Source organism: Corvus moneduloides, chromosome 1, assembly GCF_009650955.1.
Source record: "Corvus moneduloides isolate bCorMon1 chromosome 1, bCorMon1.pri, whole genome shotgun sequence".
Lineage (NCBI taxonomy): Eukaryota > Metazoa > Chordata > Aves > Passeriformes > Corvidae > Corvus > Corvus moneduloides.
The window spans coordinates 25,323,081-25,335,733 of NC_045476.1; the positions used below are offsets into that span (position 1 = coordinate 25,323,081).

The 12,653-nt window shown below is 39.2% G+C and overlaps 1 protein-coding gene across 2 annotated transcripts; it reads left to right on the forward strand.

Moving 5' to 3' along the window:
- Positions 1 to 2,534: 2,534 nt before the first annotated feature.
- NEUROD6 (neuronal differentiation 6) lies at positions 2,535 to 6,046 on the forward strand. 2 transcript variants are annotated; one of them, XM_032102732.1, is made up of 3 exons: positions 2,535 to 2,728; positions 3,085 to 3,346; positions 4,140 to 6,046. In XM_032102732.1, exon 3 carries the CDS (start codon positions 4,161 to 4,163, stop codon positions 5,172 to 5,174), a length of 1,014 nt encoding a protein of 337 aa, XP_031958623.1. In that variant the 5' UTR covers positions 2,535 to 2,728; positions 3,085 to 3,346; positions 4,140 to 4,160; the 3' UTR covers positions 5,175 to 6,046. The 2 variants fall into 2 exon arrangements, with proteins under 2 accessions (XP_031958623.1, XP_031958630.1); XM_032102739.1 differs by lacking the exon at positions 3,085 to 3,346.
- Positions 6,047 to 12,653: the final 6,607 nt, after the last annotated feature.

Genomic DNA, 12,653 nt, shown 5'->3' on the forward strand with positions numbered 1-12,653 from the left:
CTATAGAGCGCACTTGACTGTATTTTGTGTATTATTCGTAACATGCATTCACAGTAGACAGCAAAGCAGCAGTTATCGGGTATGCTGTGAATGCATATTAACAGCAGCACCTATTTGCATATCATGGATCCATAATACAAAATGCATAGTAAAATCCTTATGAAAAGTTATTATGCATGCACAGTAGAGGCTTTTTAAACCTTGATATCTCAGCTATTCTGTTTCTCCACTATTTATTTGAAAATATTAAAAAGGTCAAATGATGGACTAGGAATGTGCAAAGCTGTAGTATTACTCCTATGGAGGGAATCCTTCAACGCAAACTAATTCATTTTTGGTTTTAGTAGCAGTATAAAAGCTGTTCAAAAATGCACTTGAGTTATTTAAAAAAAATAACCACCTACTTCAACAATAAAAAGGATGGAGAAATTATTTTCATGTATTTTGGATGCTGTGTGATATAACTGAAAATTTTGTTGGTTGGTCCTTCCTTAAACATAGAACTATTACAATGTCAACCTTTCCTTCAGTATCTCATAGTATTTTTAGTATGTGTTGAAACAGCATTTGGTTATTCAGGACTTTTCATTTTAAGATTATCAGACATTTTATAACACTTTGAATGTGCAAAATCCTTGAAAAGGTTGACAACCCTTAGAACCTTTAACAATATAAATCTTAATATATAAATTCCTATTGAGGATAATGGGATTCTAACCTCTCCTTTGTTACGTAGATTGTAATATTTGCAGTAAAAATGTAGCAAATGCTATGAATAGTACAGCACTTGCTGGTTTTGAACAGTTTCCCCTTAAGTTTTAACATCTTTGTCATTTCAAATACATTTTCCTTAAAAACTAAAAACTAAAAAAAAAAAGGCTGAGTTTTGTAAAGAATGAGTGACTTGAATGTCTTACTTCTTTAAAATAAAACAAAAACAAAAAAAACCCACCAAGTTTGGGGTGAGGTTTTTTTTTTAATGAAAGGCTCTAAAATCATTGAGCACATACATATAGATATATAAAACACGGTCTTCCCATACACATGTTGTTCTGCACTGCAGTCCTATTTTTTGTTCCTGTCTCTAATCAAAAAAATGCCCAAACATATTTAAATGAAACTTTGTGGAAAAAAAAAAATGGATCGGGGCTGAGAACATTAATGCCAAGGTTTGGACCAATGTGAATTAAAGCAGATGTATTATAAACCCTTCAAAACCAGGATTTATAATGGAAACGCTGACACGGACCCGTAACAATAGCAGCTCTGCCAGGGATTATTTTAATACTAAAAGCACACTCAGTTGCTCATTATTTTAATATAGAGATTATTTAGTTACCAAAAAAAGCAGTGATACACAATAACAATGAAACCAAATTAAAAAAAATGTTTCTAAGATGACACATCATTTCCCCTGTAACTCTCTTGATATTGCTTATATGTGACATGCCGCTCCTTAAATTAAAAAAAAAACCACAAACCCCTAACACGTGAAGGTGGAGTTTGCCATAAGCTCCATGGCAAGGCTGAGCTAAGAGTCTTTGTCAGCTTCATTTAACAGTGTTTTGCCTGTGGAAAGAGACAAAAGGGTTAAAGGAGGAAGAGCAGGGAGCACAGGAGAGGCAGCTGGCAGGAGAAACAAGGGCATGAAGAAAGGAGAAGATAGGTATGAAAACAGAAGAGCAGGGGGAGATTTTTTGGAGGTTTCCAAAGGGAATAACTCAGTTTTTAAAGAGATACTGGGGAAACATTCACGAAAAGGCCAGGCAGACCAAGAAAATATGGCAGGGGCCAAACCCTTCGAGCATCCTAAGTTACACTTGTGAGCAGGTGCACCCCAGTCACATTGCAACATGCCAGAGAAGGTCAGGGACCAGCGAGCCCTGGCACATGCTTTGGAAAAAAAGGCATGATTTGTTAAATCTTCATGCTGTATGTCCAGTTTTCTACAAACACCTCTTTTATTTTGCAATATCAAAAAACACTAAGGGATGTGAGGGAAGGATTTCCTACAGATGGCAGGAGGTTTGCTCCTATTATTCTGTGCTGTGGGGCAACAAGCTGCACTCAAAAACACCCCACACCCCAGCAGCATCACACAAATACTACTTTTTGTGACCATGCTATGCGTTATAGCACCAGCATTACTTCCCCATTACTGCTTTCCTTTCCTTGCCTTTTCTTTTTTGTCCCTGGGTACCAGGTGCACTGGAAGGACTTGGATCAATACAAGACAGCATTTCTCATATAAACAATACCATATTAACAACCACAGGGCATCTGTACCTGTAGGCAGGGATAGCACCAAATGCTGGCATGTCTATCCATGCAGCTAGACTGCTAAAAAGAAGCAACTACAGTGGAAATGCACCTACTGTATGTGAAATGCTGGTGCAGAATTTTTTTCTTTCCTTTTTTTTTTCTATCAGTCTAACCTTCTGTGTTGATACATGAATGCTGGTACCCACTTAGAGGGATGCCAGATGATCAGTGCAGAATGAAGGTCCCAGGAGAAAGGCTCACGTGGTTTTCTCTGCCCCATGACGTCACTAGCAGATGGCATGGGTACCAGCTCTGGCAGTTGGCATCAATGTCACTTTTTAGAGATCAATGAGATAGAGCAGATATACACAGATCTAGACTCCAGGAGACGATGCGGCATTCAGACTGAAAAGATTTGGAAGGCAAAAAATGAAAAACTGATTGTTGAATGAAATAAAAAGCTAAGGTAATACAAATAAAGATATATTTCAGTTGGTGTTGGGTGTGCATGCAAGTGTTTAAAGATACAGTAACATTGTCTTGTATTTTATGTATGCTATTTACTGTCTAATAACTCCTAACATTTTATTCTTCTGATGCAATTACAAACTTTCATTGCTTTTATGTAATACTGCAAGTGTGTAGACAATACTGATAGAGTTAGTCTTTGACTGGGGTTTTTGTTTAATTTTGTTCTGTTTAAAAGTCCCTGCATTTGCTTTGCTTGTCTCTTTGAAGTCCATGGGATACAAGCTTTTGCTGCTCCCAAACTGCAAACAAAAGCAAAGTGATTGGGAAAAGGAAATTATTTTTCCATTCCAGGCTGGATTCTGAGCACACGTGCAGGATTACAGTCAGAATCTACAGACCGCTCCTGTCAGCTAAGAGCTGGAGGAAGACATCTGAGCCTCGCAGAACATAAACACTGCTATAGCGTGCAGGGAATTTTTCACCTCCCCCCCTCCCCCCCATTGATGGGAAAGAAAAAAAAAAGGAGAAAAGAACAAGAAAAAAGCAAATAAATTGATTCTAACTAAAGAGATAATATCAATTAGAATTTTTGCCTGAAAAAGGGAAAAAAAAGGTAGGGAGATTTTATTTCCTAACTCTAATCTGAATACACTTAGGGTTAAATAGTCCTGATTTTTGTCTTAAAATGAAATAAGTATTATGTGATTTTAATACAAATAATTAGGAAAAATGTTTTGTTTTGAATTATATTACTAGCTGAGTGATTTGGGGGGGGTATATTCCATCTTTTTTTTTCTTCTCAGCCACTGTAACTTACTAAAGTTTAATATCTTGATACATAAAGGAAGAAATGTGGAGGGGAAAAAACCCACAATTTTGAAGTATAAGTCAAAAAGTCAAAAATATTTACCATCAGGTAATAGTGATATGGCACTTTTTCAATTTTAAAACTGCACTCGGTCTCCTCATTTTTTCACCCAGGGGAATTTGGATTAATGAAATTTCTGTATTGCTTTATCACGTTTTGCATTTCTTTGAATTCCATGATGGTGAGAGTTTGTAGGATTTGTTTAAAAATAAAATAAATGAGCAGGGAGCTAATTGTACATTTAAAATATCGATTTACTCTACATTTATCTGTGAGAAATGCGGCTTTTTAGTTTCAGGGTCATATGTTTCAAGTGATTTTGGAATTCTCAACAGCCATTATCTTTTAAAAAGTGGGCATTTGCAACTGCCATTTTATTCAAAAAATATAGATTGATCATTTGTACACACACACACACACACACACTCATATACAGAGAGCTTACGCACAGACACAAGTAAGGTGCATGAGGCTGTCTGTGTGAGTCGGGAAACTTTGAAAATGGAAATATTTAAACATTGTGCTGGCATTCTTTCAGGTAACTTAAGATTATAGAACCATGTTAACACTACCATTTGATGAGTCTGTTGTAATGCCAGAATCCCAGATGTGTAGAAAGTTTCCCAGAGAAAGTGATGACCAAAAGCAAATGAAGAACCCAGAAAGCTTTTCAAAGCAGATCATCCTCCGAGGAAAGAATATTAAAAGATCTCCTGGAGAAGACACAGAAAAAGAAGAGGAGGAGGAAGAGAGAGAAGAGGAGGATGAGAATGGCTTGCCGAGGCGAAGGGGTCTTAGGAAAAAAAAGACGAGCAAGATAAGGATGGAAAGGATTAAATTCAGGCGTCAAGAAGCCAATGCTAGAGAGAGGAACCGTATGCACGGCCTTAACGACGCTCTGGACAATTTAAGGAAAGTGGTCCCTTGTTATTCTAAAACACAAAAACTGTCCAAAATAGAAACTTTAAGACTAGCCAAGAACTATATTTGGGCTCTTTCTGAAATACTGCGAATTGGCAAGAGACCTGACCTGCTCACCTTTGTCCAAAACTTGTGCAAGGGTCTGTCCCAGCCAACTACAAACTTGGTGGCGGGATGCCTGCAGCTGAATGCCAGAAGCTTCCTAATGGGCCAGGCAGGTGAAGGTGCCCATCATACCCGCACACCCTACTCCACCTTCTATCCTCCCTACCACAGCCCGGAGCTTGGCACCCCCCCAGGGCATGGGACGCTTGACAACTCTAAGTCCATGAAACCATACAATTACTGCAGCGCTTACGAGTCCTTCTATGAAAGCACTTCCCCTGAGTGCGCCAGCCCACAGTTTGAAGGTCCCTTAAGTCCTCCCCCAATTAACTATAATGGGATATTTTCCCTGAAGCAAGAGGAAAGCTTGGACTATGGCAAAAATTACAATTATGGCATGCATTACTGTGCAGTGCCACCCAGGGGTCCCCTTGGGCAGAGCTCGATGTTCAGGTTGCCTACAGAGAGCCACTTCCCTTATGACTTACATCTGCGCAGCCAGTCTCTCACCATGCAAGATGAATTGAATGCAGTTTTTCATAATTAATGAGGAAAATGAAAATAAACAGTGGTCATTCACCTCCCCATCTAATTAAGAGCAAGCAGATGCTTGGGCACTGCATAATTGGCACAATTTTATTTAAAATGTTTACTAGTTCCTAAACTGTGTTTCAGCTATTGTGAGGATTTTCTGTGTATTAATAAACCCTTTTTCTGATAAGTATTTTTTTTTGGTCTGTAATCACTGTGAGAATGTTTCCTCCCAGAGGTTTTCTCCCTCCTTTTTAACTTTTTATTTCTCTATTTGTTTGATTTGTTGAGCAGTGTGTCTGAACAATATTACTGAAATAAAAGCATACACACTGTGTAAAGTCAATGTCTATTTTGATTGTATAATAATTATACAAATGCATGTTATTGAAATCAGATTAATAAAAATTATGTATTTATAATTGGTAGAAAATATATATTATGTATTCAAGGAGAACTGGATTAAAAATTTTAAGAACTTTAAAGTAATTATACAGAATAGAGATGGGCTTGCAATATGCAGAGGTGAGGGGGCAGCAATACTGAAAGCTATGCAAATTAAAAAAGGCAAATGAACAAAAAAAAATTGTTTTTGGTTTGTTGGTTTTTGGTAAGCTAAGGAAAAACAGTGATTGTCATTGACATCATTCAGCCTGACTTTAGAGTGTTGCTGACAGAGGCCACATGATCATATTTAGAAGATGTTGTCGAAAATTTGCCTGAGTTATTTTGACCATATATAATCAGCACTTTTTATTTGTATTATTATGACTTCAGATGTAAAGGTTTGTTAAAAAAATGTATGACTGTGGTTTCTCACTACGTACTTAAAATGCAATTAAAGATAGATGTCTCCACTTTTAAAATACATCTATTAGATGTGATACTGTATTTTGTCTGATACTTATTATTTCACAGTATACAGCTGCCTTTGGTCTTGCCTACACACCTTTCTTCCCAGGAAACCCATAATGCTCAAGTCTGGGGTTGGAAATCGAGAATTACCAGGGTGAACCTCATGCTATTTTCAGAAGGATGTATCAGCAATGCAGTAGATTCAAAATACCACAAAAATAGCTGTGTGCTAAATGAAACACAGGTTATGGGGAGAAGGTAACTTTATATCTCAATGAAATGCCAAATTTCATATAGGAAAGGGTCCTGAGCTGACACATAGGACACTAGCTGCTCTTCCAGCTCTGGCTCATGGGGGAGTGGTAGGAGCATGAGAACAATAGGAACTTCAGAGAAAAGGATTTCCTGGACATTGCTAAACTTAGTGTTGACTAAAAAACAGCACCAGTAAACTACAGATGCATCTGCAACCCACACTAGTTCAGCAGCTGCAGAGTCAGAGGTCCGCACAGTCCTGCACACCTTAAAAGACTTGAGCTTAGCTGAGCCTCAGTTGTTTTCTAACCAGCTAGAGCTATTTATCTATAAGTTCATGAGTGATAAAATGAATGAACCGTTGATCTAAAAGCCAACAGTCTTTAAACCTCTGAATGAGCAAAACCTCTTTATTATGATGGATAAATAGCAGCTATCTGACAAGCAAAAGTACTCTTCTCTGAATGAGGAGGGAATACTTTTTTAAAAGCTGTATAAAACGTGCAAATTCTACATGGAAGTTGGAAGCCCCTGGCTGAATCACAGTCTGGGCCACAGTTTGTTAATGACACATCAGTCTCAGAGCTTCACTTGAGTACACAGCTGGACAAAGACGGGATGGGCCAATTTCTTCTGATAATTTGACTAATGTCACAAGCAAGGCTTGTTGTAAACAGTCTGCCCTGTCAAGCATTGTAGCTCCCTCAGGACAACCACAGCCTGACATTCATCTCTTCTAAGTAAGACCAGGCCTCCCCCAGCAGAGAAGGGGAACATGTTCCCAAGTTTGTATCAGGGTCTAAGTGCTTTCAGGTTTGCAGAGGTAGAGGAACAGCCATGGGATTATGTTCAACCAATATCCTCTCTAGGCATAAATATGAGACCAAAATTAAGTCTTTTGGAGCAGAGTCTTGGGCCAAATTTCTGGGGTTTGGCTCAGGATCATCCCCTGTTTCCTCAGGGTCAGGAACCATGGAAGGTACAGTCAGCCGTTTTCTGCCTTGGATGAAAGGTGATGATGATGACTGTCAACTCAAAAGCATCCCCAGGTGTTCTGCACTGAATATAGGAGGGATTTGAGAAAAAAGAAGACTCTAAAGTAGATTGTGTTTGCTGTTACTCAGAATTAGCTGATATTCAGCAAGGCATGGAAAGGTGATGGGAGAGAGAAGGGGGAAGAAACCAGTCAATGAGGCAAAAGCACGCAGTCTTGGGCACAGATTCATGCACACTGAGAAATAATAATATATAAAAAGGAGCTGTAGGCAAGAGGGCCCAGAAACAGGGGATCATTTGCGGGGGGGGCAAATAACCCCCCCCCCCACTGAGCAGGGGCAGCAAACTTATCTAACCAATTTTACTAAGAGAAGCCTCTTCTAGGAGGCTGAACGTTCACCTTGCTGCACTGTGGGAGGGTCTTTCCATAAGTTGAGAATGGTGTGAGGAGGTAGCCGTAAAGTCCTGCACCACGGGAAGGAAATGTCTACCACAATACATCCAGCAGGAACCCAACGGGTGTTCAGTCTTCAGGCTCTGCGACCTGGGGGTCTCCGACTCTGTGGCCCTATATTAACTCAATAACTCATGGGCCAGTTCCTGTTTCCCCTTCTGGCAGCAGAGACAAAGGGAAAGGGGAAAAAAAATTCCTGCCAGTTCAGATCTTTCTCGCTCACTCCACGACAGATGGGGAGGCAGTTTGCAGCCAGATTCCCCCTCTGGTAGCTCAAGGCGAGAACCACGCTTGCTCAGGGCATTGCAAGTTGGAAAGTCACTCCACAATAAATAATGGAACAAGTAATACAAAAATATTGAGATGGCACAAAAAACCTCCCACATTCTCTTTCTGGGAGGGTATGGATTATTTAGATATCTGAAGGTAGGAAATTCCCTTGAGAGCAGACTCCCTTGCATACCTTCTTTCATGCACACAACAAACATTTCTCTGCTCCTTTGCTGGCCAGTCACAGAATAAAAACGTGCTCCAAACTCTGACATGATTTATAAAAGCCTTTGAAGATGCCCTATTTTAGGGAACAAATCTGAGTTCTAATAAAGACCTGGTCCTTTAAAATCACAGGAATAAAAGCCAATGGGTTTCTTACTCATTATCTCCACTTTTTGAGTTTTGTCTCCTTTCAACCCCTTCCATACAGCAAAACAAAACTGCTCATTTCTGTATGTCTTGTTCTCCTCTTAACTGCCTTCAATTTCTTGAGAATAGAATTATGTAAAAGACCAACTGCTTCAGAAAAATTAGGTGAGAAATTTCTATTGTTCCATGTCCTTTAGCACAAAAATATCAAATTCTTCTGTCAGTTTTAGAGATGGGAACCCCAAAGCTAGCAGAAGAGGAGCTATTTCATATGGCTTTGTTACACAGTGGAACTCTTTGCCATTTATTATTTCCCAGAGTAACATTTTTGTGTGATTTTTAAAAAAAGAACTGTGTGTTTTTATGGTATTGGAAACACACTAATTATTTGAGAATGGCTGTACTGGTTCAGAGTAATCATCCATCTGACCTAATACACATTTTTTAACAGGAGAGCATGAAAAAGTTGTCAAAATGTATCAGAAGAGGGCAAGGAAAATAAATATTTTTTTTTACTAACAAAAGTGCTGGAAAATAAACTAAACATAATGTTCCAGTCTTGTTGGAGACAGGGATGTGCCTGAAGTGGAAAAAGGGCCAGGAGGTATAACTGTACTGTAATGTTAACCCCCTTTCCTCTGCAACACTGGATTCATCAGTAATCACTGAGTAGGATACGCTGAGCAGCACTGGCTGTACCTCTGAACGCCATGCCAAGAAAAACCTCATCCAGAGTACCATTTAAAACCAGTGGCCCAAGCCCCAGTCCTACAAATCCCAGTGAGACCACAAAGCAAGACGGAGAGGCAGCCTCTGTTTTGTTAGACCTCAGTGGAGATCTCAAACCTTCTCTGAATTACAGTAGGGATACACTTGTTTTAGGACACATCCTGACTATGCTCCCTTTGGGACTGTCTGCGTATTTTCATTTCATAGCTATTTCTACAAAGATTTTTAAAATGTATGGAGATTGCACAAGCACAAACATGATGGGAATTTTTTTCTATACTACCAATTCCCTCTCCCAGCTTTACCCCTACTTTATTCTTCTTTCTCTGCCTTGCCTATAGGGCTCTCAAATGGCAGCAATTAAGTGAAATACCATCAGTAAAGATGAATGAAATCCCGATGTAAGACACGGTATAATTTTTCCTTGCAAAAGCAAAACTAAAAAGTCTTGGCATGTTTTTGTTTATCAAATTGTGAATCTAGCTTAACTGTCGTTATATTTTACAGTCACAAGGTCAAAGCAGGTTTAATCCTGGTACCAAAATCCTGCAGCCTTTAATGTATAAGTAGCAGATACAGTGCTGCTTTAGGCTGAATTGTCAGGAAAGCAGCTTCCCTAACAAAATTTTAGCAATTTTCGAATTTAAAAGAAACAGACAAAAAAAACAACCCTCAGTAATCTGGCTGTGGGTCTGACCCAGAGTTGAACCATGGCAGCAGGTTTTGATTTTGCTCTGGAGAGACACAGATCAGTGTGGTGAACAGCTGGCACTGTGCCAATGCAGAATCTCAAGGGCAGACTTGTCGTATCTCACTGATACAAATCTAACTACCGTACACAGGGCTGCCATGCAGAATCACACTCCCAAGCCTTCTCCACCACACAATTAGACCAGAGCAAGCCACCTCACAAAATTCTTCTATGCTATGCCAAAAGAATGGCATATTTTCCTGCAGAGCTTTCTCCCTCATCTCAGAGGATGTGCAAGAATGAGCTAGGAAAAGGGAAAGACAAATTTGCAAGCAAAAGAGCTCTGGGGGGAAAAGTTTCAATTATTTTATCTTTTCTTTTTTTTGTAATGCCTACAATGTGGAGTCCCTATGACTCACAACTGGGTTTGACTTGGCAACAGCCACAAAGGTTGTTACAGAGCGGTAAAGAGATTTCCTCCCCCTACTTTCCCAAAACACCATTTTCTTTTGACTGTTTCCTTGTCACTTGCTCCTTAGACTTACACATTTATCCCTGTAACTGCATTACTTGCATTATTTAATTCTATTCTTGCATGATTTAATTCTACACCATGTATGTAGAAATATCTCGTTGTAGCTGAAAATCTGCACTACTTCAGGAGGTTAAAAAAAAAATTGCTGGAAAAAAGTCATGCTTATGATTGTTCATTTTTATAGGATATTCAGTATATTCTCATCCACACCCCAGTCTTGTGAGCATTGTATTTTCTGATACTCATGTTTTTTTTGCATTGCTGTAGAACATTGTTAAGCAGGTCTGAGGGTTTCCTCCCTTTTAGTATTTTTTTTTTTTAATCGGAATTGATTAGTACATGAAATAGTATTTTTGAAACTGATGACATTTCCTGATCTATAAGTATGCCCACATGTAAAATGTTATTAATTCTGAAGTGCTTGGAAATTCTGTTTGCAAATGCAAATTCTAATAATTAGTTGTATTGGAGGTCCTTGTACAGATAGAGAATACAGTCTAAACCACAGCTTACATGATAAATTTTGTACTCCTGAAAGCAGGAATACTGGGACTTGGGTCCACTCTTGTTCTGTTGGAATTCAGCAGATACCAGATTGGAGTCTAAATCACATGGGAAGATAAGCATAGCCTTATCCATGATGTTATTTATTTACAGACACATGAGCAGATGCATAATGCTTAGATGCAACTGAAATGACATTTCTGTTGGGCAGACAGCTTGCAAACAAAGAGACTCTGACAGGATCTTCCTCAGAATCCAGGGAGAGACCCACATGAATGCTAGTCGAGAGAAGCGCCTGTAGGAAAGGAAAAGCATTGTCAAGACATTGAGAACACCATTAATTTCAATAATTAAGCAACTGAGGTTGCATTCCCAAATTCTAAAGGAGAGTTCATATCAGCCACGACGAAAAGCCCTTTCCTTCTGGATTTACAAGGAGAGCTGTTCTTGCGCTTAACATCTTTGTCTTGGTAACAGGCATTACTTTAGAAAAGTTAATATTTTCCCCACAATAGATATAATAACCATTTTAGTTCACACCCATCAGTTTACATACAGAGGCACACCTACATCCATTGGGACAGATTTTGCAGGTTTCCATCAAAAAGTGGGGAAAATCATTTGAATGCATGTAGTTATAATTATTTTGATGCCAAAACGCCAGAAAATTTATGAATTTGGTAAGACAGTGAGTAAATAGCCACTCAATAGGTACAGCCACAAGTTCTCAGGTGTTTGGATACACAAATTTTCAGCCCATGGATTCAAATTAGCAATAATCACCATGTTCCCACAACCCCTAAATTTCATATATTAATATTCTTACTACACTCTCAGTTTTTCCCTTATTCAATTAAATAATAGAAGTTCAGCTAAAAGGATAAACTTGTCCCTGTGCCTCATCTCACACTCTCACTTTAGGAGAATCCTAAAATAACTAAGCCCAGAAATCAGAATGACAAATATTGCAGCCACAGAAACACAGCCCTAACATAACAAGTGATGTAGGATGTGAATAGACACCACCAGAAGTATGCCAACAGCTTTCCTAGTAGATAGAGTAATTCAGTGCAAGATGCACTGCAGCACCCAGCAGAAACACAGGTGAGGTACTTGTCTTCTGCAAGGAAAAAGCAACTTTGTGGTCACAACAAATTCATCTCATTACCTCCTCAGAGACAGGCACATTATACGTGAGCTGGAGTGCCAGTCTGCGTTGCCTGGACAATAAGTATGTCCCAAATACAACTCTGTCTATCCCCATTTCGAATGGGTTGGTTGCTTCACACAGCAGGTCATCTACCCCATAACAGTTACGTGGGCCTTCATGCTGGATTAACAGCCACTTCAAACAGCTGAGCCTGCAAAAGATGCCCTAGAGGAGATTATGATGCTGTACCATACATCCACATCTTAGTTAATCACGGGTTCCCTGTACCCTCAGGTACTCGCACAGATGTCAGCATGTTCTGTGAAATGGTGACTCTGCCATGAGTAATGGTCTCTACCACAGGCACAGCCTTATGGAAAAGCTCTTCAGTGGTTCATTTAATATATGCCTAGTGGCCTCCATGAGAGACTAATCGTACATACTGCTTGAGTGCAGTATCTCACTGATAGTGTGGTCATATTCCCTTAATTCTTTTTGCTCTCCATGTGTTGGGATGTGCTCTCCCTTCAAATTTAGCATTCTTCCAGGCAAAAATAACACTACAGAATTCGTTTTAATATATTAAATATGTTATTAATGAACCAAGGCATAAGAGAAGGTATTTTATATGGGACCACATACATTTCTAGCAGTCACAGACTACAAGCATACATTCCCATCCTC